The 25872-nt window shown below is 41.4% G+C and overlaps 1 protein-coding gene across 1 annotated transcript in view; it reads left to right on the forward strand.

Annotated features, from left to right (window-relative positions):
- cabin1 (calcineurin binding protein 1) overlaps window positions 1-25872 on the forward strand; it is a 73777-nt gene that overhangs the window by 26870 nt on the left and 21035 nt on the right. The window contains exons 28-30 of the mRNA XM_062999308.1: window positions 3817-3993; window positions 5019-5374; window positions 11753-11866. Of these exons, the coding sequence (XP_062855378.1) occupies window positions 3817-3993; window positions 5019-5374; window positions 11753-11866 (647 nt within the window). The remainder of the gene's footprint in view (window positions 1-3816; window positions 3994-5018; window positions 5375-11752; window positions 11867-25872) is intronic.

Genomic DNA, 25872 nt, shown 5'->3' on the forward strand with positions numbered 1-25872 from the left:
AAAACACCAAATTTAACAGCCCTGCTCCCCATTTACACCTGGGACCTTGACACATGACACCAGGGAGGGACAACGACACATTTGGGCACAATTTGGACATGTTCACTGTGGGGTGTACTCACTTATGTTGCCAGCTATTTAGACATTAATGGCTGTGTGTTGAGTTATTTTCAGAAGACAGTAAATCTACACTGCTATACAAGCTGTACACTGACTACTCTAAATTATATCCAAGTTTCATGTCTATAGTGTTGTCCCATGAAAAGATATAATGAAATATTTGCAGAAATGTGAGGGGTGTACTCACTTTTGTGATACACTGTATACTCTGATTAGTTTGTATATTATTTTCCTTTATAAAATTATTTTATTTATTTAGATAGAGATAGATAGATAGATAGATAGATAGATAGATAGATAGATAGATACTTTATTGATCCCAAAGGAAATTAGAGAAGATTATAATTTATTTAAAATATAATGTTTTTTAGTATATGATTTTGGTCTAAGAACTATTTTATTTGGACCAATTGATTTAAAAATGCTACAATAGGATCTATGTGCATTATACGACCCTGTTACATTTGGAACAAATCTATGAATACAACTATAGGGAATTAGTGCATTATTTGTTAAATAGGTTTTGGATTTAACAGTTACATGATCTGTTTGGATGATACAGTGTATTCAGAAAGTATTCAGACCCCTTGACTTTTTTCACACTGTATTATGTTGTGAATTTGATTCTGAATGGGTGCAATATGCCATTTTACCAACAAGCTTAATCAACTTAATTAACTGTAATAATGAAATAAAAACACATTTTTAGATTTCTGTTATGTACAAAGGTTTTCATTATTTTGTAGAAGCGTCTCTACAAGCAAATTCTCAAGCATCTGTGAACTGCCATATTTAGGCTTCTCCACAGATGTTTTGATAGAGTTTAAGTCTAAACGCTTTTATTATCAAAATGTTTAAGGTTGTCCCAAACTTCTTTCATTGTAAAATAACTGACTCCATAGTTCTGTGAACACTCAAAACCTTAGAGGGCGACACGGTGGCTTAGTGGGTAGCACTGTCACCTCACAGCAAGAAGGTCCTGGGTTCGATTCCCAGGTGGAGCGGTTCGGGTCCTTTCTGTGTGGTTTACATGTTCTCCCTGGGAACTTTGGTTTCCTCCCACAGTCCAAAAACATGCAAGTGAGGTGAACTGGAGATACAAAATTGTCCATGACTGTTTGACATTGAACTTGTGAACTAATGAAATACAACTACCTGTTCTGTCATAAATGTAACTAAAGGACGTTAAAATCCTAATAAATAAATAAATAAATAAAAAAACCTTAGATTTAATGTAATAATAGGATTATTAAAGCAAACTCTTAGTTTATATATTTGAATATTCTAATTCATTTTCCCAATATTGACTTTATCATTGAGGGTGATTTAAGTGGTGATCGACTGGTAGAAATGTCAGTAATTCAAAATCAAATCTACAATACAATCCAGTAGACAAAAAGGTCAAGGGGTCTGAAATGCTTTCTGAATCTGCTGCGTGTTCTCTGCCACAGCTTCACTCTCTGTCCTAATCAGTGCACTTATATACATACAGTACAGGCCAAAAGTTTGGACACACCAGTCAAAAGTTTGGACACACCTTCTCTTCAATGTTTTTTCTTGATTATTTTTATTTTCTACATTGTAGATTAATACTGAAGACATCCAAACTATGAAGAATTATGTAGTGAACCAAAAAGTGTTAAACAAACCAGAATATGTTTTATATTTTACCAACTCTACCTCTGCACAACCCAACTGATGGTCTCAAACACATTAAAAAAATCCAAAAATTCACTCTAGACAAGGCGCAAACATTCATTGAAAACCATTCCAGGTGGATACCTAATAAAGCTGGTTAAGAAAATTTCAAAGAGTGTGCAAATCTGTCATTAAAGCAAAATATGGCTACTTTGAAGAATCTAAAATATAAAACATATTCTGGTTTGTTTAACACTTTTTTGTTTACTACATAATTCCATATGTGTTCCTTCATAGTTTGGATGTCTTTATTATTAATCTACAATGTAGAAAATTTTAAAAAATTAAGAAAAACCACAAGAATGAGAAGGTGTGTCCAAACTTTTGGCCTGTACTGTATATATACAGTATATGTAATCATTCAGCAGCTGTGTCTACACTGTACACATGCAGTTGCTATATAAAAACTCATTCTTTCTACCTCTGAGAAATCACATTTCCCACACTGGTACTTTGACTGCAGTGTTTGAAATTCAGCACTGCAGGTTGTGCCAGCACACCTTTCTATGGACATTGATGTTCTCAGCTCTAACCACTCGGTCAAGTCAAACCTGGTTTGGCTAAATTGGATTTATTACAAACTTTTCAATTGTGTTTCCAGTGCTCGTGGATTTTCCTCCTTTGTCACCCAATCTAGTCATTTCCAGTTCTCAATTGTGAATCCGCTGCTGCTTGTACAACCACCGATCTAATCAAGAAGAAACGTCCACCACGCTTTTCCTGATGTGTACATTTTGGAGCCACTTTTTATCACCCGTGAGTGTTGGATTTTCCCCCTTTATCACCTACTCTAGTCATTTCCAATTCTCTGACTAAGAAGAGTCGAACCACCACACGCTTCCTCTGATGTGTACATTTTGGAGCCACTTTTTAACACCTGTGAGTGTTGGATTTTTTACTCACAGCCTAGAATGGCTCTCTGTACAGCTATACAGCGGTACAGCTATATGTGACCACCCCCCTCTCGACTCGTGCAGCAGCCATGGACTAGTCTTGCAGAGACAAATGCTACAGTAATCAGTGCTAGCTCACTGGTTAAGGTAATGGACCAGCAATCGTAAGGTTCCTGGTTCAAGCCACGCTACTGCCACGTGGCTACTGTTGGGTCCCTGAGCAAGACCCTTAACCCTCAATTGCTTGGATTGAAGAAGAAGAACATTTATTGTCAGCATACTTGCTGCTTCCCCTGATGGGCCCATTTTGGAGCCACTTTTTATCACCTGCCAGTGTTGGGTTTCCATGAAGAGCTGAATCGCTTATAGAGAGCCACGCTAGGCTTTATGTGACTACCCCACTCTCTACTCATGCAGACGCTCTGAACCAGTCCCGGAAATCGCCCATCACAGCAGGAAGAGACCTCGTTTGACCTTTTCTCTGTCAGACACGGCCAGTTGTGTTTATGTGGACGCTGGGCCAAGATAATAAAATTAAACATGAAATGAACATTGATGAATGGTGCCATTAATGCCTTACTACTGTTTCCAGAAGTGAATACTACAGTAATCAGCACTAGCTCGCCGGTTAATGTAATGGACCAGCAATTGTAAGGTCCCTGGATCAAGCTACACTACTGCCACGTTGCCAGCGTTGGGTCCTTGAGCTAGACTCCTAACCCTCAATTGCTTGGATTGGTCACAATTGTAAGTCGCTTTGGATAAAAGCGTCCACAAAATGCCATAAATGGTTCACAATACTGTTCACATTGTGAGTGACCATATTGAAATTCCCTAATATACTCAGCTTGGATATGGACACAGTCCTGGTTTTTCCCAGGAAGGAATTCCCAGTTGAGGTGCTGGTTTTTTTTTTTTTCATAAGCTTAAATCGAATACAGCGTTAGTGCTAATGCCTCAATCATCAGGCTATAATTACCTAATAGGGAATTCTGGGTCTTTGGTGTTAAGGTAAAGGTGCTGTCTGTCGTTTGCCCTTGATCTCTAAACGTCACTTGACCTCTTTCATTGGTTGCTTATATGTGCCTGTGATCCCCTTTATCAGAGCAAAGTCAGGACAGTATGGCAGCATTATCAGACTCCAGCTCGGTACAGGATGTGTTCCTGGATCCAACCAGCTCACAGGACAGCACACACAAGCTGGATTCTGGGAAGCGTCACTCATTTTCGGAAGACACGAACACTCCTGTGAAAGACAAGACGTCTACAGCGGAAGAACCAGGTATTTTCTTTTGTTTTCTTTTCTCACAACACGTGCATAGTCCACAACACCTTCATATTTGGTAAATTTGCACATGAGGATTCAATTCCCACACCCTGATCTCCTGTACAGGTGCCTTGGGCTACTAACCAGGGTCCTTGCACAGGCAGTTGTAGCCTAACGGTTAAGGTACTGGACTAGTAATCTAAAGGCAGCTGGTTCAAGCCCCACCACTGCCAGGTTGCCACTGTTGGGCCCTTGGGCAAGGCCCTTAACTCCCAATTGCTTAGACAATATACTGTCACAGTGCTGTAAGTTGCTTTGGATAAAATCGTCAGCTAAATACCGAAAATGCAAATGCACAGCGTTGAAGACCCACTTTTTGGTCTTTTCCCACCTGGCACACTTAATGGCCAATTTTGTCTGCTGCAGGTACTGCCAATTATGCCCACTAGGGCAGTGGTCCCCAATCAATACTCTTCAGGTGTTATTGTTCCCAATCACCACTAGGTGGGAGCAGCGTCTCGTTGCAGCAAAAAAAGCTCAGGGTTCACACTGATTTTCCATTCTATAATTACTCTATTTTAAATCCCCCTGCCCCCGCCGGTCCATGAAATTATATCTTATATGAAACCGGTCGATGGTGCAAAAAAAATTGGGGACCGCCCAGTTGACCGATAGCAGAGCTGATTTTAGAACTTAGGGAGTTCAGAATCTCTGCACTGGTGTGCTAGCAAATTATCCCTCTGTGCCACCTGGGCACAGAACCAGATATTTTCTGAGCATATTTGGGTGGATCCTACATGTCCGTGTGCACACCAGAATAATCCACTGTGGCAACCCCCAAATATGGGAGCAGTCGAAGAAAAAGTGGAGGAGCATAATAAGTAATAATAATAAAAGTAATAATATTAAGCAGAGTGAATGATTATGCAAGGTGCTATAGAGGATGTTGGTTACCAGATGGCACAGCGTTGCATTAGTTTATATAACTGATTAAATCACTCTTTCATAATGGCCTGTTTCTGATATCGATTCCTCTTCAGGTTTCTCAGTGGAGAAGCACATAGACATCACATCCACAACGCTGTCCCAGGAGTCTTCAGACACCATGCAGTCACTCACGTCTCCTGAAACCACTGCCTCCAAACCCTCAGCTCCTGACACGCCCACACAGGCCCCTCATTCCCTACCGCGGCCCGCCCCCCGTCGCCCCGAACCCCTCGCCCGTCCTGAGCTGCTGGACGTGCCCAAGGTTCTGCCCGCGGGTCGGCTGGAGCAGAGGAAGGCGCTGGTGAACATGTGTGTGAGAGCTCTGTTCCTCTGCCTCAACCGCTTCTCTCAGCATTACCCGAGCCTGTATCGACTCGCCCACCTCTACGCCTACAGCAGGACGCACAAGGTGAGAAGAAGCTCAAGCATGGAGCATAAAAAATCCTACTGCAGTTCTAGAATGCTTTAAGCTGGAAGTCTGCACTGTATGCTGGATTTTATTCAAATAATGAGATGCAGAGAAATTAACAGAGCATCAATAAGCTGCTTCATCAGCATTTTTAAAGGCCATATAGATTTTACAATAATTATTATAAAAAGGCAGAAGTTTTTCACCTCTTTTGGGGTACTTTTTGATATCAAAATAGTTCTTCTTGACATATTTGGAGACCATTTAAAACATTTCAAATCGCTTCCTCTTTATTTTTTGTTCGAATAGAAAGATGTTTTGATTGAAATGGGCAGGGCGGTGGCTCAGTGGGTAGCACCGTCACCTCACAGCAAGGTCCTGGGTTACAGATGTGTTACAATAGCACACTTCATAGTAAGAAAGCTGGTGCTGTCTTCTTCTTTTTCCCCCCACCCAATTTAGTCATATCCAATTACCTAATTTGCTTTTGCGCTTCCTCTCTACTGATGTTGATTTCCGTGATTCCCCCCCCCAAAAAAACACGTGAAGTAGTCGACTGCATCTTTCTACCTGCACGAGGCAAGTTCATGTGTGGATCAGTCTCATGCATGGAGAGTCACACCCTGATCCCATTATCCCATTAACTGCATCAGTTATGAGCAACCCCCTTCGGCATCCACCCTACTAACAAGCCAATCATTGTTCATGTAGGCGCCCATGTAGGAGTCCAGACCTTCAGTTTGCGACAATGGAAATCTCAGAGGGGGTCCTCGGTCCTGAGAACACTGTAAATGAAAATGGTGATGTAACAATGGTAAACATGCCAATGTCCAGGCAGTTCTTCATGCTGTGGGCAGAACACTAGATAAACAAAGCCAGCATTGTGTGGGCAAGATTTAACAAAATAATTTCCATCCACATCAGCAAATCCCATAACTACCTACTGCCACCATGAACCCGTGCCATGTTGGTCTAATCAGTAGCTTATTGTGACGATTGAAAAGTACCAATCAGCATGCCAGGCGAACACACACAGGCAGTCTAAAGCCACATGCCAGAGGATGCCGACCCCTGATTTAGCACGCTGTTAATATTCATAATTCTGTGCTCCTATGTTACGTAATAAGCTACTTGTGCCAATTGGCTTGGGCACTCATTGTGTGGGTGACAACACAAGGTCAGCAGCACCTTGTTGGTACAGGATGTAATGCTGCACCAACCTGTCACGATTATCTTGTGTTCTAGCAGAGAGGAAGTTGCTGTAGATAGGGGAACTCCACGCTTTGTGATAAAGCTTGTGAAGCATGGGGCGGACAGGGGGCTTTCCCATGTTATCGTTTACATCTGCGGTCAGCTTGTAGAACAGATTCAGCTTTTCTTCTCTTAGAAGGGCTGTGTGTTTGTCACCAGCACCTTGTTTGCGGATATACGTTACATAGTAGTGATATAGTCTGTCCTATCTGTCTTCTACATCACTGTATAAACAGCTTCATCTCTAGAAACCAGCGCTCCATTGTCCTCACAAGACAGGAAGCTGCTTCGGAGATTATTAACGTATCCGTGGCGGCTGGAGGAGCCAGGCAGGCAGAGAGATGATTGCCGAAAAGGCTGTAATCAGCAGTGTGACTGTGTGAATCCACAAGGCTCAGTCGAAGCTACAGAACCACCACGCACCACCACCGGAATTATACCGAGCCTAACCTAGCCTGGGCGTGGGCGTAGAATATTGACATGCCGTTTATGCACCGTAAGCGAAAAACAAGCCTGCAACTGGGGTTACCTTATCAACTCTGAGCTACTTCCTGCCAACTTTGTTTGACTCTTTTGTTCACACTAGATCTTTATAAATCTAACATGATTACACTTCATGTTCAAAAGTATGTAGGCACCTGATCATAAGCTTGTTCTATGCCAGTCCAAAATATAAGCATTAATACGTTATGGACAAAAATATTGGGACACCCCTTGTTATCATTGAACTCGTTTACATTTACATTTACACTAACACAGACCAGGTATGACATTATGAGCACTGACAGGTGAAGTGAATAACCTTATTATCTTTTCATCACGGCACCTGTTAGTGGGTGTGATATATTAGGCAGCGAGTGAACATTTTATCCTCAAAGTTGATGTGTTAGAAGCAGGAAAAATGGGCGAGCGTGAGGATTTGAGCGAGTTTTATGAGGGCCAAATTGTGATGGCTAGACGACTGAGTCAGAGCATCTCCAAAACTGCAGCTCTTGTGGGGTGTTCCCGGTCGGCAGTGGTCAGTATCTATCAAAAGTGGTTCAAGAAAGGAACAGTGGTGAACCGGCGACAGGGTCATGGGCGGCCAAGGCCCATTGATGCACGTGTGGAGTGAAGGCTGGCCCGTGTGCATGGTCCGATCCAACAGACGAGCTACTGTAGCTCAGATTGTTGAAGAAGTTAATGCTGGTTCTGATGGAAAGGTGTCAGATTACACAGTGTATCACAGTTGCAGGGCTGTTTTGGCAGCAAAAGGGGGACCAACACACTATTAGGAAGGGTGGTCATTATGTTATGCCTGATCGGTGTACATTTTCAGCATTTAGCAGATGCTTTTATTTAAAGTGACTTACTTATTTATTGTCTAAGCAATTGAAGGTTAAGGGCCTTGCTCAAGGGCCCAACAGTGGCAACCTGGCAGTGGTGGGGCTTGAACCAGCAACATTTTTATTACTAGTCCAGTACCTTAACCACTAGGCTACAACTGCCACAACACTTGCTAACAGATGTAATAGATCAGTAGTATAAAGGAAATTATATGCCTCCAGGTCTGCAGCAGTTTGGGGTGACCAAGGCCCTTTGATCGATTGGTGTCCAGTCTGGAATATGTTGTGCACAGGGCTCTACTAAATTCACAGGAAAATGTGCTTAATTTCATGGACCTCGTTTTTCAGAGATCACCGATTTCACAGATTGTTTTCACGGCAGTCATTAAATTACACTCATAAATTGAATGCTAGAATAAATAGAAGCTACAATACACAGCACAGCCTACCTTAATAGTTGAATGTAAACCTAGAACATCCAGCGAGTGTGCAAGACACAAATACTCACATATTAAATGAGAAAATGCTTATTTAGATTATGCAGAAGGCCCTTGAAATATGCAATTTGCTGTGAAATTCAAAATTTAAGGTGTGTTTAGCGATGTTACATTTTTTCATTCGAGTAGTGTATGAAATATAAGGCGCAATATGAGGTGGTCCTAGCAATCCTACAGCAATTAAGTTAGTGTAACAGACTTTTCTGTGGTGTAGTGTGCTGACAATGTTTGATGTATGTGTTTACGTATGGAGTACATTTTGTCCCTTTGGGGATTCCATAATCAATGGAAAAGTTTGCTTCTCTACACATGTGATCATCTCTGTGTAGTCTGTGCTGCACCTCAAAGGAACACGCCAGTAAAGTGTTAAGCTCCCGATAGTTTGTCTATGTACAGTTTATTTCTTACTTTATAAACTCAGCAAACTCTACAGACGCTTGGTGGTAAAACGTTTTACATGTTTTAGGTTGAATTTGGGTTTTCTAAAAATATACACAACATGCTTAAAGAAAATTTCTGTTCCGTCTTTAATTATTCGATCAACAACAAAGTTAGATCGAGCTTCAGGCTGTGTTCACACTGACTTTCTTGGCATGCGTCAGAAAACGCATTAATATGCGTTGCTGGTGTGCTCGTGGGCGAGGTTTATTTTCCCACATCACTGCAAAACCCAAACCACACACTATGTGCTAAATAGTGGTTTAAACAGTTATGAAATTAACAGGGCTGCATTTATTTGCCATGTCATGTATTTTGCACCGAACATAGAGAATTGGAACACAGCCATTGTAAGCTGTTGGCTTTCCTTTGTACTCACCATGAGAGATTAAAAAAACACTTTGGGACGGCAATCCAGTGCAAACCAATCCTGTCTGTGTAGACGCCCGTCTGGCACCACATAGAGATTCGAACCTGCACTCGAATGTGCACTTATATATCATTTTAATCTTTTTTTCTGTGGTTGCTTTGTCTTTTTTGCTTGACACTTGACCTTCAGCGCTGCATACTTCTATCATATTTCTACCTTTATCATATAAAGCATCTTTTTTTCTTTGGCTTTCTCTGTCACCTCTTACACTCTGTGCTTTTTCATGGCAGCAGATTATTATGAGAATTTAATTTAGCCCTTAAATTCGTTTAAGCTTGCAGAGCTAACGAGAGTTGATTTAATCAGTACACAAGCATGTATCTGCTGTAATCATGGCTTTTGTGTGTATGGGTGAACCCCTTAACTTTCCGGCCTATTTTTGTACATTTCTGCCTGAAAGACATGAGCCAGCTGGCTTGGGGCACCCATTGCGTGGGTGATACCCAGTTTTTAAGGCTTTTTATTAGGAAGGTTTATAAGATAAGAGGAAATTTATAGTTTAATGTTACAGAAAACCGCATAAATTATCAAGAGGCAGTGCTGATATTTTACCATGCTCGAATTATGATGCACAAATGGAAATCCAAGGTTTCAGTAGGTATGAGTAGGAGTGCAGGTCTGGAATGCCATTACCAACATTTTATTCCTGTGGCAAACACTGTTTACTATAACTGAACCATTTTTACCTTTTAAATAATTTAAATCTGGAGTTATTAAAGCTGGAGTTAAGAGAGGGAAAACAGACTATTGTACAAAAACATGCAGGAGAAACCCCATCACATTAAATAATGCTGAACATGAGTGAGGGCTGTATGGGTGCCCTAAGGGGTGTAGGGTCTAAAAGCAGAGGTAACTGGGTGTTAAATAAAATCATTAAATATTCAAAGTGAAAAATCACAATCATTAAAATGTGAAAGTTCGCCAGACAGGTACATTTACGTTTTTGATATTTAGCAGACGCTTTTAAGGACCTTGCTCAAGGGCCCAACAGTGGTAACCTGGCAGTGGTGGGGCTTGAACCGGCAACCTTCTGAATACTATTACAGTACCCTAACCACTGGGCTACAGCTTCCCCCTTCAGTTCTTACTCCAGTTCATATATAGTAAAGGTCGTCAGCCATGAATCTGCAGTACAGTACCAGGCTGTAGGCTGTTTGTTACCAAACTGAATGTGAAAGTTTGGGCATTTGACTTTCCATCAGTCTTCCAACTACACTATATGGCTAAAAGTATGTGGACACCTTCTAATTCTTGGCAAAGGCTTGCTCTTGTTCTATGCCCAGAAGCAAGGTCTGTAAGGTCATGGTTTGACCTTAAAGAATTCTTTAGTGGTCTACACAGAACCCTGAACGTTTTTAAAAAAGAGGGCACTTGCGGTAAGATGGCAGCATGGGACTAACAAACACCTGCACTGTGTGGAGGGTTTATTTCCAGGTGGAGGTGCAGTCCATTGATCCGTAGCTGTTGTGATGCTTTGTGACGTGAATAGCAAAAACTCCCTCTGCAGCAGTAACAGCATCTTCTGTTTTACCTGATCTCACAAAATAGTTCATTTATTTGGCAAACTCTGTCTCCTTAAGCAAACATGTAACTTTCATGTTTGAAATAACTGAATTGATTTGCAGCGATCACACTTTGTATTTGGTAACTCTTAGATAGAAACAGAATGTTACTTTTTAGATTGTGTGTGTGAATTTTTGTTGGGGAAGGATTTTAATCAGGGGTGTACAAACTTTTGCCTGAGACTAAGTCACGGTTTACACAGACTGCTGTAATTATTACAGGATACATCATGTAGAAATGAAAGGCAACCTGAACGCAGCACTGTAGAACCATTGATATGAAACCAAAGCAGGCACTGTATGAAAATCAGCTGAGAAAAATTATGTTTATTCATTTCATTTAGTTCTGATGGCAAGAGGCCATGGTTTAAGTGAAATGACACCCTGCAAGGTGTTCTTTTCTAATTAAATTACACAGCTTGATGGTCTCATCTGGAACAGGACACTCCATTGGGTGTTAATTATTACATATTTGATCAGAGTATGACTAATCAAGCTGTTAAATAGTGAAGCCAATGCAAACATTCTTGTCGTTTTACCCCCTGTGAGTCTGGGCATGCCTCGATCAGACAGGCTTGTGCGGGCTATTAGCTCGGGCTGGAAAGTCTGTGGTATTAACCAAGTGAATTGAGATAAAGTATAATAATAAGAGTTAAGGTGGATGAACATCATGCAGATGTATTAAAAAACTGCTTAGGAGTTTAGACAGTCAGGAAAGCTGTGTTATCTAGGATTTAGCGCCACTATATTGGCATCACGGGCGGCCGACGGATTGACTCGCTCGTGTTCGAAAACGCTACAATAACGTGCATGTTGTTACACGTGCACGCACACGTGCTCAAGCAACTAACCGACTACATTTTGTGTCTTTACAGAACCTGCAATGGGCAAGGGATGTGTTGCTAGGAAGCAGTATCCCATGGCAACAGCTCAAGCACATGCCAGCACAAGGACTTTTCTGCGAGAGGAACAAGACCAATTTGTTCAACGTAAGTCACGTACAACTTTATGGTTATTCCCCAAGCTCAGTGATCAGCTGATGGTGCGGTGCCAGTCCAGCAGCAAGTGTGAATTGCCTAGCAGTTGATTGGCATCCTGGAAAGGGCTTTCACTACACTGTGCAAAGTTATAGGCTACCCCTGTTAGCAATTGTCACGAGGGGTGTCCCAATATGGTTTTTTTTCTGTGTGGAGTTTGCATGTTCTCCCTGTGTCTGCCTGGGTTTCCTCCGGGAGCTCCGTTTTTCTCCCACAGTCCAAATACATGCAAGTGAGATGAAAGTCAGGGCAGTTGTAGCCTAGCGGTTAAGGTACTGGACTAGTAATCTACAGGTCGCTGGTTCAACCTCCATCACTGCCAGGTTGCCACTGTTGGGCCCTTGAGCAAGGCCCTTAACCCTCAGTTGCTAAGACAATATATACTGTCACAGTACTGTAAGTCACTTTGGTTAAAAGCACCTACGATGCTGAAAATATAATAGATACAAAATTGTCCATGATAGTTTTCGACATTAAAAACTTGAAATGATGGGTGCCCGGGTGGTGCAGCGGGAAAATCCGCTAGCACACCAGTGCTGAGATTCTGAGCTCCCGGGTTCAAATCTCTGCTCTGCTACTGGTCATCTGGGCACAATTGGCTTTCAGTCTGCTGGGTGGGAAAGACCGGACTAAGGGGTGGGGTTATCAATGCAGTGTAAGGACCTTGGTTGTCTAGGGCGCCTGTACAGAAAGTGCTATATCGTTACCACATTAGTGCCATTGCAGTGCTGAGAATTTTCCACTACCCAAATAACATTTGCTTGGTACGGGTCCATGATGGGGTACAAGGGTGTAACAGTGTACAGAGCAACAGATGGGTTTCAGTTAGGGATGCACCGATCCGATATTAAGATCGGATATCGGTCCCGATATTACCAAAATGAGATGGATCGGGTATCGGATAATCAGGCCGCTCCATGGGTCCGATACGTTCACTTTAGTTCGTTTGCGACGCATGCTAAGCCCATACAGGACGCGCTGCTGACGTATGGCGTATAACACAAACAAAAAGAGTCAGCTGCATGGAGGTATTTCACGCTTGCTATGCTAACAAGTTCGATGGCAACATGTTTATTACTCATGTTTAGCTGCTATATTTTATTTTGAATTACTGTTTGCACTAAATATTTACGGATAAGTTTATTTGAAAAAGTTATTTAAGCTACTACTGTTTTTCTCATTGTCAGCAGCTACATTTTGGGTGTTCGAAAACCTAAGGAGCTGCCTCGCTGTCTTACTGTCTACATAAGCGGCTGCTTCAGTAGAGAGGATTCTAATAAGTCATCAACTTATAAGTCAGGTTATTCGAACGCGCTACTTACACAGCGATTCCATCGGGTTTAGCATTTAGCATCTTGCCATTAAAAACAATGAACTGAGGTAGCACAGCGCTAACGCTAACGTCAATATAACATCTCCCTTCATGTACCGATAACGGTTACATTTCCTGACAAGCTCGAACTTGCAAATAAAAACACTCGGTATAAGTTTATACAAGTTAAAAATCAGTAATATTTTATTTACGTTTGATAATAACTCCATTCGTTTCTCCGCCCCTTTCAGTTATGTTTATTTTTCTGCAATGAATGCTGGGATTGCTTTGGTCACCAAGGCAGTGTCGGATGCTTACTCGTTAACACTGAAATATTAAGATGCCTGTTTATTATTTTATTGACAGATAAATAGCAGTTCAGTACATTTATATCTGTGTTAATTATATTTTGTTTTGCAAACTTAGTAATGTTTAAGTCAATCCTGATGCCTTAAGTCTTTCCCACATAATAAAGTATACGGTTTATTAATTCAACAATGGTATCGGATCGGTATCGGGTATCGGCCGATATGCAAAGTATATGTATCGGATCGGTATCGGAACTGAAAAAGTTGGATCGGTGCATCCCTAGTTTCAGTCAGTAATTGTATAGTCACAAAATTCTGTGTAAGTGTTCAGCTGTAGGTGCTTTCCTTTAACCCTGGTGCTGCTCCTCATGTTGGTGGGTTTGTTGTTCAGTCATGGTTTACCCAGAACACAGTCAGTAGGGTCGGGAGATCTGATACTGATTAAGCCGTCAGTCTCTTTCTCTTCAACACGTTCTCTGCACGTGGTTCTCTCCAACCGAGTGTGATATGGCCATGATATGGGTCAGGCTGTTCTAGTTCACCATGAAATTGGTCTCACACACACACTAAGTTTCTCAAGCTCACACTCATACATATGCGCTTACATATGCTTCCACCCACACGTTCGCCCAGTGTGTAATCATTCACCACTCATCACCACTGATGCCATTTTGGCAAAGCCAGGCACGCTGAACCCAGTGATGGCCAAACTGGCATAGGGAAATGGGAGATGCAGTGCCTGGCAGCTTTAACTGATTTGGACCGAATAACTGGTCTTATTCATTAGTAATGTTGTTTTCCAATTTTTACAAATTATGAGAATTGAGCTACTTTTCATAAACGGGGGTTTTAATTTGTGACCCGAATGGCCCATGACTTTTGAAGATGTGGCCAACAGTTTAAGGTGGCTTTTAAATGATGAGCGATTTCACCATACATGATATGAATGCAGCTTAATACTTTAAACCTGTTATTACCATGTTATTGCTTGTATGGCCCTCAAGACTGATGTAATGAGGGTTAAGAATCACTGCTTTACCTGATGCATTGCTCTCCATGTGAGAGAATATTTATTCTTAAGACAAAGCCCTTTTATATACCAAAATGTAATTTAATCTTCCTGTTGAATTTAATGAGGTGTTTGTGGTCAGTGTATCTTTAGCACTGAGTAACTATACTGTCAGGAAGTGTGACCAGATTGGATAAGCTTCTGTAGGAACAACCTGTCACCAATGCCATGCTTTTAACTTTGACTTATAAACAAGTACAACTTAAAATCATTGTGTCATTTTCTAATGGATCTGAAAACTTGGAATTTCTGGCTGGAATCCAATTACTGGGCCTTGAGTATTCCCCATGTAGACGCATGACCGGCCAATAGCTGGGGATTCAAAACCTGGATCCGACCAGTAACAACCAAAGGGTTGAGAGTTCAAATCCCAGCTCTGCCATTCAGCCACTGTTGGGCCCTTGAGCAAGGCCCTTATCCCTCTCATTTGCTCCAGGGACGACATACAATGGCTGACCCTGCAATCTGACCCCAGCTTCCAAATGAACTGGGATACCTATATATAATATATATACACCGATCAGCCATAACATTAAAACCACCTCCTTGTTTCTACACTCAGTGTCCATTTTATCAGCTCCACTTACCATATAGAAGCACTTTAGTTCTACAATTACTGACTGTAGTCCATCTGTTTCTCTGCATGCTTTGTTAGCCCACTTTCATGTTGTTCTTCAATGGTCAGTACCCCCACAGGACCACCACAGAGTAGGTATTATTTAGGTGGTGGATCATTCTCAGCACTGCAGTGACACTGACATGGCGGTGGTGTGTTAGTGTGTGTTGTGCTGGTATGAGTGGATAAGATACGCAATGCTGATGGAGATTTTAAACACCTCACTGTTACTGCTGGACTGATAATAGTCCACCAACCAAATATATCCAGTCAACAGCGCCCCGTGGGCAGCGTCCTGTGACCACTGATGAAGGTCTAGAAGATGACCAACTCGAACAGCAGCAATAGATGAACGATCGTCTCTGACTTTACATCTACAAGGTGGACCAACTAGGTAGGAGTGTCTAATAGAGTGGACAGTGAGTGGTCTGCTGTGTCTTATCCACTTATACCAGCACAACACACACTAACACACCACCACCATGTCAGTGTCACTGCAGTGCTGAGAATCATCCACTACCTAAATAATACCCGCTCTGTGGTGGTCCTGTGGAGGTCCTGACCATTGAAGAACAGCGTGAAAGGGGGCTAACAAAGCATGCAGAGAAACAGATGGACTACAGTCAGTAACTGTAGAACTACAAAGTGCTTCTATATGGTAAGTGGAGCTGAAACACAGAGGTGGTTTTAATGTTATGGCTGATCAGGGTGTATACATCAATAGAAGTTTGTTTTTTAATAATCAGCAGACATTATTTTTACCACCCTGTAGACTGGAAGCCTCTTTGTGTTCATACGTTGCAGAGCAAAAGGAAATGAGCTGATATTCTCGCTCACTCGTTTCCCGGCTTCCTCTCGTGCCGCTTGTTTATTTTGTGCTCGCTGCTCGTGTGGATGGACCCCGCCGGACCGAGGGAGCTCCTCCAAGCTGCGATTGGCCGACGCACCAGGCTTGTGTACAGAGGGGGCGAGTTGGAGGAGGGGAAGTAGTGAGAGAGCTAGAGTGTAAGAGATGGGTAGATAGAGGAAAGCAAAAGAGGGCTGGGATCAGAGAGTGCGTGGGTGTTTTGTTTTGCCGTGTCAGGGCTGCTAAAAGTGCGCGAGTGTGGTGGAGCCGCGCTCGTTCCACGATCCCTTCTGCCTTCTGGCACTGACATGCCGTCAGCTGGGGAAACAAGCTCAAATTGTTAAAAGGTCAGAAGAGGAAATACCCGACTGAAAGGATCTCATTGTGTTTGGAAGCAGTATTGAGAGTGGAGAAGCTTCTCCTCGGTGATGGTGAGTTCCTTGTTTTGTTTGATTGGAGTTCTATTCTGTGTAAAAGTAAACACCTGCAGAACTGAAGGAATGAAATGTGCTTAGATAAAAGGATTTTTTTAGATTGTTGATTGGGGTGGAGTTTATATCAGTGGGGAAAAGTGCATGACTAAAAGCAAACACTACAAGTCAAGGAAAGAATGTGTGAACAGAAGAAACGAGTGTTTTGCATATATATATATATCCATACGTCCATCACTCTCCTTTTCTGCCGCCGAAACCTTGATTCATGCTTTTATTACATCCAGAATTGATTATTGCAATAGCATCCTTTATGGTACATCTAACAAAATCCTAAAAAAACTTCAGTATATCCAGAATTCAGCTGCTCGCCTCCTTACTCATACTCGCTCCCGTGATCATATTACACCTGTTCTACAAAAACTTCATTGGCTTCCCGTTGCTCAACGCATTCAATTCAAAATTCTTCTATTCACTCACAAAGCTCTCCATAATCAGGCCCCATCCTACCTCACCGACCTGCTCCATCAGCACATTCCCTCCCGTAGCCTTCGCTCTTCTGAGGCTAACCTACTGTCCATACCCTCTAGGACCAAGCACCGGACCTGGGGTGACAGGGCCTTTTCCATAGCTGCTCCATCTTTATGGAATGCTCTCCCCAAACACCTACGAGATTGTCCTGACCTGTCCAAATTCAAGTCACTTCTCAAAACTCATCTATTCAGAGTGGCATTTAACTTGTAACAACACAAAATAAATGCTTTTATTTTTGCTATTCTTTTTAATAGTTTTTATACTTAGATCACGACAGAAATGTGAAGTCCTAGATCCTAAAACTTGTAAAGTTTTCAGTTTCCTGATTGCATGTAAATCTGTCCTGCTTCTGTCTAATTTTAAGAAATTGTTCTATATTTGTTGTTCTCTCTCATAATTTAGCTAATTTTTAATGAACTGTCTTATGCTGCTCTCTTTGTTTTTATCTTAATTATTCTTGATGTTGATGTACTATTTTGATTTTGTACTATGATTTGTATGGTGTATGTACGTATTTGTTTTGATTATTTGTCTTATGTAAAGCGTCTTTGAGTATCTTGAAAAGCGCTATATAAATAAAATGTATTATTATTATTATTATATATATATGTGTGTGTGTGTGTGTGTGTGTGTGTGTGTGTGTACGAGGGAAGGGGGGGAGTGTTTTGGCTCAATCACAGCTCCCGATGGCCAGCGTTCCTCGTTCTGTTCTGTGTCTCATCAAGCCCAAGCAGCTTGAATGACCACAAATGGAAAGGACTCAAACATCATGACTCAGAAAAGCCAGGAACCTTCCTTCTTTCCGTGTACCCCTTCCCCCTCCTCTCCCCTCTCCCTCGCATTCCCTAGCGCCTTCTCATCTTCCCTCTCTGAAAATGAACTTGTGCTTTCAGAGCAGCACCTCTGGGAGTTGGAAGATGCCGTTTCTTCTCCAAGTGTCTCCTTCAAAACAGAAATACTAATCCGCTTTACGTTCACATTTATTTATTTTTTTTAAGTCGGACAAGTGCGGCTTGAGGGTTAAATCAAACATTGTGCCAATTATTCATTATTGTGTTTTTATTTATTTATTTATTTTTGCAGTGAAGGGGATGTTGCATTTCTCCGTTTATCTCCCAATCTAGTCATATTCAGTTCTGTAGTTGTATCTCCTCTACTGCTGCACACCTATACTATTGCCGAGGAGGGCTTGATACTCTAGCACGAGGCGGGTACACACAGGGATCAGTATGGTGCACATAGAGTCGCGCACTGATACCCATTATTCCTCGCCTCTGGGTAGATGCCTTTGACCAGCCAGAAGAACCCATGATAGCAATAAAGAATCAATTCGGCCCACCCTCCTTCAGACATAGCCAGTCAGATTCGTATTGGAGCCCGGCTGGCAGATAGCAGAGCTGAAGATCGAGCTCGAGATGTCAGTAGTCATGGTTTTACTGCTGCGCCACCCTCAATTTTTTTAATACTTGGAAAATTTCTTTTCTTTCCCTGGGCACCTGTTATTTATTTATTTATTTATTCAGCTTTTTAGAAGGAAAGTTATTCTTTCTTTTAACCCCATGAACCCGGCCTCTCATGGGAGCAAACTTGTGTGACTTGTAGAGAAAAACTGCACTATTTTATGAACACACTTTTACTCATAAAAGCCAAAAAGTAAGAGAACAGACTGTATGTTGGAAGAGCTTTGATTAAAATGCCATTACCTACCTGTCAGGCAGAACTAATTAATAAACAATCCTAAAACAAGCGAACTAAGGGGTTTGCTAACATCTGAAATCTAAGCTAACATTATATGGTCGTTGTAAGCAATAGCAAGCTTGCTGGCAAAGTTTGTTGATGAGTGATTACATATTTTTATGTTTCAAAAACCAACCTTGGGATAATTTCTTAAGCATAATTAACATTGCTGGCTATGTTTTTAAAGTGAGGATATCTTATGAGTGAATGTCATATTTGCATTATATTATTATCAAGAACATTATTATGTTCAAAAACTTTGGCACCTATGTATGAATTTTTTTTACCAAAAAAAAGGCCACAGTGCAAAGTACATTTTGTACACTCACCTATTAAGGTGTTATTGTTATTACTGTGGTGTGTATTGTAGCTTCCATTTATTCTATCAGTCAATTTATGAGTGTAATTTAATGAATGTCGTAAAATGTGGCATGAGGTCGGTGAAATTAAACACATTGCCCTGTGAATTTAGTAGGTCCCTACATATCACGTAGATACACAGTACATAGTAGTGATGTAGAACTTCCTTGCTAATGAGCGTTGCCATTAGACTGTTACTAGTAGAGTTTGCTCAGCGTAAAATTGACTTTTACATCACAACAAACAACAAAATTATATAATAGAGCGCACCAATCAAAATTTGCCCACTGGAATATGTTTAAATAACACTTTATTAGGTTTATGTCTTTTTAAATTATAATTACAAACTTGTTTAACCCACTAAAATGGGTTAACAAATAGCAGTGAAAATATTCCTGTAATTATACACTTTAAGTCTCTGCTTTGGGCTGTCAGTCAGTCGTGGAATTTAAACTTTTGCTTACATGCTTAGACCCGTGAAAGCTGAGCTACTCTTGGCCAAATACAACCGACACACGTGGAAAATCATGCGTCAGATATTTGTTTCATAAGTCCTTATCATGAACATCTCTCACACTTCTCAGCTCTTGTATTATCAGCAGAATTAAATGTATTTGTTTTGTATCTTCAGTATTAGCAGCTCTGAGGTTTGATTGAGTAAACCTGAAGTTTGAAGTTTGGCGTGGTGTTTGGAACGAGCAGTTTATTATTCCAGGAGCTCAGAGAGACTTGTGCTCGGCTGTTCTTAAGAGTCTAATGATTTTGCTGTCAGTGGGTATCGATCACACGAGAAGCGGGCACTGCTGATGTTCTGTGGAAACACTTGAAGCAATTTAGCGAGTAGAAAGGGTATTTCTGTTAGCAGCAGGAGACCGTCAGTGCTACCAAACACCAGTTTGCTTTGAGTCAAAGTCCTTTCTAAACTGGGTGTAATTATCGTCATATTAATTTCTTTCGCCGGGCGGAAAGACAGGTAACTATGGCAGCATGCAGAGAAAAGCAGCAAATCAGATCGTTGGAATTTAATTACACACAGTTAAGGTCAATGTGTGTCATAGTTTGAAATTATAATGATTTCCATTCTGTTCTTTTCTGTGACTGTAACATATTTACTATGATTATTTATCCAAACAAAGTGAGTGCAGCATGGTGGTTTGGCAGGTAGCACTGTCACCTCACAGCAAGAAGGTCCTTGGTTCAATTCCCAGGTGGAGTGGTCCAGGTCCTTTCTGTGCAGAGTTTGCATGTTCTCCCTGTATCTTTGTGGGTATCTTCTCTCCTTGTGCTCATGGGTCCAAAAGTGGCAACTTGGTGGTGGTGGGGCCTACCACTAACACAAAGTTGCCAAGTAGAGTAGTCAAACATCCAAATAGAGTTGTGCCAGAACCTGCTGAGGGGCTGATTAAGGTGAATCAAGCAGTTAGATCTAGTTTTGAGTCCTGCATGCCCATTGTGGGTGGACAGGAATTAAACACAGAAGGGTTTGATGCACTGTCTCTTGTGACAAATTCATCTCATTACCAGTGATGAAAAGATCTACTATTGAGGCCACAGTAGCTCCTCTGTTCATTGCGTACGTGTTCTCTGGTATCAGTAAGTATTGGCTGCCCAACAACCCATCAGCAGTCATTGATTGACCCTCCTCAGACTACTGTCAGTGGTTACTCACCATCCTTGCTGATTCAACCCAGTTGCCTGGTTATAATGATGTGGCCCTTATCAAAGTCACTCAGGTCTTTATGCCTGATCATATCTGCTGCATTCAACACATAAAGTGTGCATATAAATACAAACACATCTTTTTCCTATCTTTCTCTGCACTCATTTTGGACAGTGGTTTGGACGTTAGGTGATACATCAAAGTCAATTAGAGTATCAAATAACCTTGCATGTGGAAACCTCTAATGGATCTTTAAAACAGACCCCCTCCCTCCCTGTCTGGCTTCCTCTTCCTCTTACTAAAGCATGTGGTTAATACGACTACCGCTGCACAACCTAAATGCTTTATTCTCTCGATCCTGTTGAATACAGACTTTTAATCACACCTTGCTTAAAGAGGACTTTGGACGCCTCAGAGAATGTTGTGTTGCTGAGGATCTGGCAACCCTAACCAACCACGAAGCTGTAAAAGCAAAACTGCAGTTACCACTGTAGTGTGGTCGGAAACTACCGTTTGTTTTCAAATCGCTCTGTGTGCAATAAAGACAGCAGAAGTCAGCGCCTCAGTGCTTCTGCTCCACCTCTCTGTACAGGTGCATCTCTTCTCATCAAGGGTCCAATATTTTCAGTCTATATATTTTGGTCTATAAGTAATATTATGTTGTCATATGCAGTGGAAGCCAAAAGTTTACATACACTAGCAATCAACGTGTGTCGTGGCAGTCTTGGAATTTTAGTCATTTTTGCAACTGTGTTTTTCTCTGAGTGAAGAAGTGGAACGAACTTTTATATCAGTGAAATGTATGAACATTTTAGATTCCGTTATTACTGACCATAGCCGGTGACTTCTCTGTTTCTTATTTTTCAAGGTTTATTTAAATACACACTTGATACCCTGAACCTGAGAGAGCTGCCTAACAAACTGCAAACTGGTTTAATTAGTAGTACAATTTTAAATTAAATTTTTTATTCAAAGCCTTTTTTTTTCCTGAATAAAGGTAATTTATATTTCATTACGAAACCTTAAAAATGTTCATGCAATTTCAGGTGAAAAATGATCATTATGGTCAATAATTTCCTTTGTGATAAATGAAATATCTGTCCGTCCGTCCGTCCGTCCATCCATCTATATATCTACCTACCTACCTACCTACCTACCTACCTACCTACCTACCTACCTACCCATCCATCCATTTACCCACCCACCCACCCATCCATCCACCCACCCAACCACCCATCCATCCACCCATCCATCCATCCATCCATCTATCTATCCATTTATCCATCCGTCCATCCATCCATCCGTCCATCTACCTGTCTGTCCGTCCGTCCGTCTGTCCGTCCGTCTATCCATCCATCTATCATTTATCAATCTGTCTATCCATCTATCCGTCCGTCTATCCATCCATTTATCAATCTGTCTATCCATCCATCCATCCATCCATCCATCCATCCATCCATCCATCCATCCATCCATCCATCCATCCATCCATCCATCCATCCATCCATCCATCCATCCATCCATCCATCCATCCATCCATCCATCCATCCATCCATCCATCCATCCATCCATCCATCCATCCATCCATCCATCCATCCATCCATCTATCTATCTATCTATCTATCTATCTATCTATCTATCTATCTATCTATCTATCTATCTATCTATCTATCTATCTATCTATCTATCTATCTATCTAACTATTTTATGTGTTGAGTTTAAAAGATTAATTGGTAGAAATGTCCTTGACTTCGAAATATACACCACTAGATTGGTAGAAAAATGCATAAATAGAATTAAGAAAAAATATATTTATATATATACGTATATATATATATATATATATATACAGTATACAGTATATAAGAAAAAACATTTTTCATGATTGGTGAGTAAGGTTACTACACTGCTAATCAAATGAGCATTTAGAATGGATGATGGTGCTTTTAAGCTCACAAGAAATTATCTAAACACTTAAAGAATCACAACAGTAATATATTTTGAAAATTCTAAATAAAATATTCAAAAAAAGAGAATCACAACAGTAGTGTTGACCACTAAGAGAGAAACAATTGAAAACAACATTGGGATTAGCTGTTTGATTGACTGTGGGAAATCCCAGCTGTACAATTGCAATACTACTTGACCTGAAATGTTCTGGTAAGAGCCGAGGGTTTTCACCCTGCCCAGCCTTGATTTTCAGGAAAGACGAGTTTTAATCTGCACAGATAAGTTTTAGACCTGGGTGGAACTGTTTTGAAAAGTGTTGGGGATAAGGATGAGGGTGGGGCAGAATTGAGTTCTGAACTTACTAGGTCATTAGCTGTGTTTAATCTAATTGTAGCCTAAAAATCCCTTCATGAACGAAGACAATGTGATCTATCTTCAGCAGTAAACAGTGGCGGTTATGATCTTATGTCATGTTGTGCTGAGAGGAAATTTGACCTGATGGTTTAACGCAGATGGTTTTTAAACCCTGAGCCAAAAAATGGGTTGCAGAGAGAAATAATAATAATTAAATAAATTTTAACAGGTACATGAATGCGAAATGAACTTGTCTATGTACGCCCCCATGTGGAGGCTTTACAATACATTGTGTAAGCCACAGTTGAACCATATTGCCACCAATTTAAACATTTTTTTTGCATTTCCCTTCAATCTAGTCATATCCAGTTATCCGATTGCATTATGCTTTCGATCATCGTATGTGTAGGCGCCCGGCCTGCCGATAGCAAAGCTGATATTCGAACCAACAACTTTGAGATGTCGGCTCTGGTGTGCTAGTGTGTTTTACCGCTTCTCCACCTGAGTGCCTCTGAGTGCCACCTGAATTTCATTAATTACGTATATTTAGTTTTGTGTTTTGTTTTGATGCATTGTTTGTGTTGCCTGGGTTTTCAATTTGGCATGAGGTCACCTCACCCATTGGGTTTGCTTCCTAACCTTGGCGGTACACCACTACTCCATGTACTTCTTAACATTTGCATTAAACCATGGTCCTAGTAAGGACAGTTTCCGAACCGATGACTGATTGTTGGGTGGCCAAGGCTAACTGATGCCAGAGGACGGGTAAATGTGTCACAGCACAGTCCATCGAACCCTTCTGTGTATGAGGCTGAGCAGTCATAGGTCATGATCAGCACCCATGCTAACCCCTGTATATTGTCGAAAGATCCTACAATGGACACACAGGCATTGGAACTGGACATTGGAACAACGGAAGGTCTCCAATTGCAATAAATAGCCAATCATGTCTGTATGACACCAGACCGGCCCACAGCACCACTAGGGATTCATACCCTGGATTCCAGCAGTAGTAGGGTAGTGTAATGTTCCTTTTACTGGGATAGTTTATTGTGCTTTTTCCTAAAATCTACAGGGTTGAAAATATACCTGCAGTAGCTGTGATTAGTAGTTAGTCATTGTAAAGGACTTACAGGTATTATGATGTATACACAGAGGAACGTAGGCGGATCAAACCTGACGTAGCTGCACAAACGTAAGAGCATGCTCATTCCTCGCCAGCATCACGTCTGACTTCATTCATCTAAGTTTACAGATGCACATTTAGTCCCCGTGTTTTTATTTAGCCTGCAGATTAAACACAGTAAACCCAGGCGGCTGGCTGACATATGAGGGCTAGTAATTACTTCTCGTCAACTTCCTGTACAACCATAAGCCACTCTCCTCCCCCGTCGCCTCTGTGATCTCATTTATACATTCATTCATTAATACAGCAGCTGTGGATTTTTTTTCATTATCTTTCATTCTCACTAGTAATTACCTGATACTGGTTTTGTGTTTGTTCCTGATAGAAAGCATTTGGTGCTGACACTGTCCACAGTCAAGCATGCTTCATTTTACCACTGGCTTAGAGGCTGTCATGCTGGAAAGATGCTTTTTCTATCAGCTTCTGCTGATTTTGAAGTGGTGGCTTGGTTTAGGGTCAGGTGAGGAGACATTCATGAGAATGTAAAGCTTGTCTGACTGTGGACAGTGTCACCTACGTTTCTCTCGGCCTAAGCTAACAACTAGGGGTTTTCCTCCCAACCTTGGCAGAGACCAGTGATCCATGTACTTTTTAATGGGTGCATTTACACCACTGTCCACAGTCAAGCATGTTTCATTTCACCCTTAACTTAGAGGGGCTTGGCTTAGGGTCAGGTGAGGATAAATTCATGAGAATGTAAAGCTTGTCTGACTGTGGACAGCGTCACCCACATTTCTCTCAGCTTAAGCTAACAACTAGGGGTTTTCCAACCTTGGTGGAGACCAGTGATCCATGTACTTTCAAATGGGCGCATTCACACCACAGTCAAGCATGCTTCATTTCACCATCGTCTTAGAGGGGCTTTCAGTTGCTGATTTTGAAGTAGGGGCTTGGCTTAGGGTCAGGTGAGGATATATTCATGATAATGTAAAGCTTGTCTGACTGTCGACAGTGTCACCCACGTTTCAAGAGCCTCTAATTCTTTTTTTTTTTTTTTTTTTTTTTTTTTTTTTTTTTTTTTTTAAATATCCTCTCAGCCTAAGCTAACAACCAGGGGTTTTCTTCCCAACCTTGGTGGAGACCAGTGATCCATGTACTTTTTAATGGGTGCATTTACACCAGTCCTATTCGTTTGGGCAAGAGAAGTCACCAGCTGTAGTACATTTACATTTTTGGCATTTAGCAGATGCTTTTATCTAAAGCGACTTACAATTATCATTGCGAGAGCCTTATCCATGGGCCCAACAGTGGTAACTTGGCATGGTGTGGCTTGAACCAGCAACCTTCTGATTGCTAGTGAAGTACCTTGTGATTAGTCATGCATAATCACTAGTGGTTAAGCCTAGTGGTTATGGTATTGGACTAGCAATGAGGGGTTGCAGGTTCAGAACACACCACTGGCAGTTTGCCACTATTGGGCCCTTGAGCAAAACCCTCGATTGTTTACACTGTATAATGTCGCAGTGCTGTAGGTCTGTGCGGAAAATGTAAAATGTAAATGTAGGATAGACAGTGGGAGGAAGAGAAGAAAAAAAAGTGTGGGCAGATTGCTGGCAGTTTTTTTCTCTCCATGGCCAGAACCCAACACATCAAA

Source organism: Trichomycterus rosablanca, chromosome 7 (genome assembly GCF_030014385.1).
Source record: "Trichomycterus rosablanca isolate fTriRos1 chromosome 7, fTriRos1.hap1, whole genome shotgun sequence".
Classification (NCBI taxonomy): domain Eukaryota; kingdom Metazoa; phylum Chordata; class Actinopteri; order Siluriformes; family Trichomycteridae; genus Trichomycterus; species Trichomycterus rosablanca.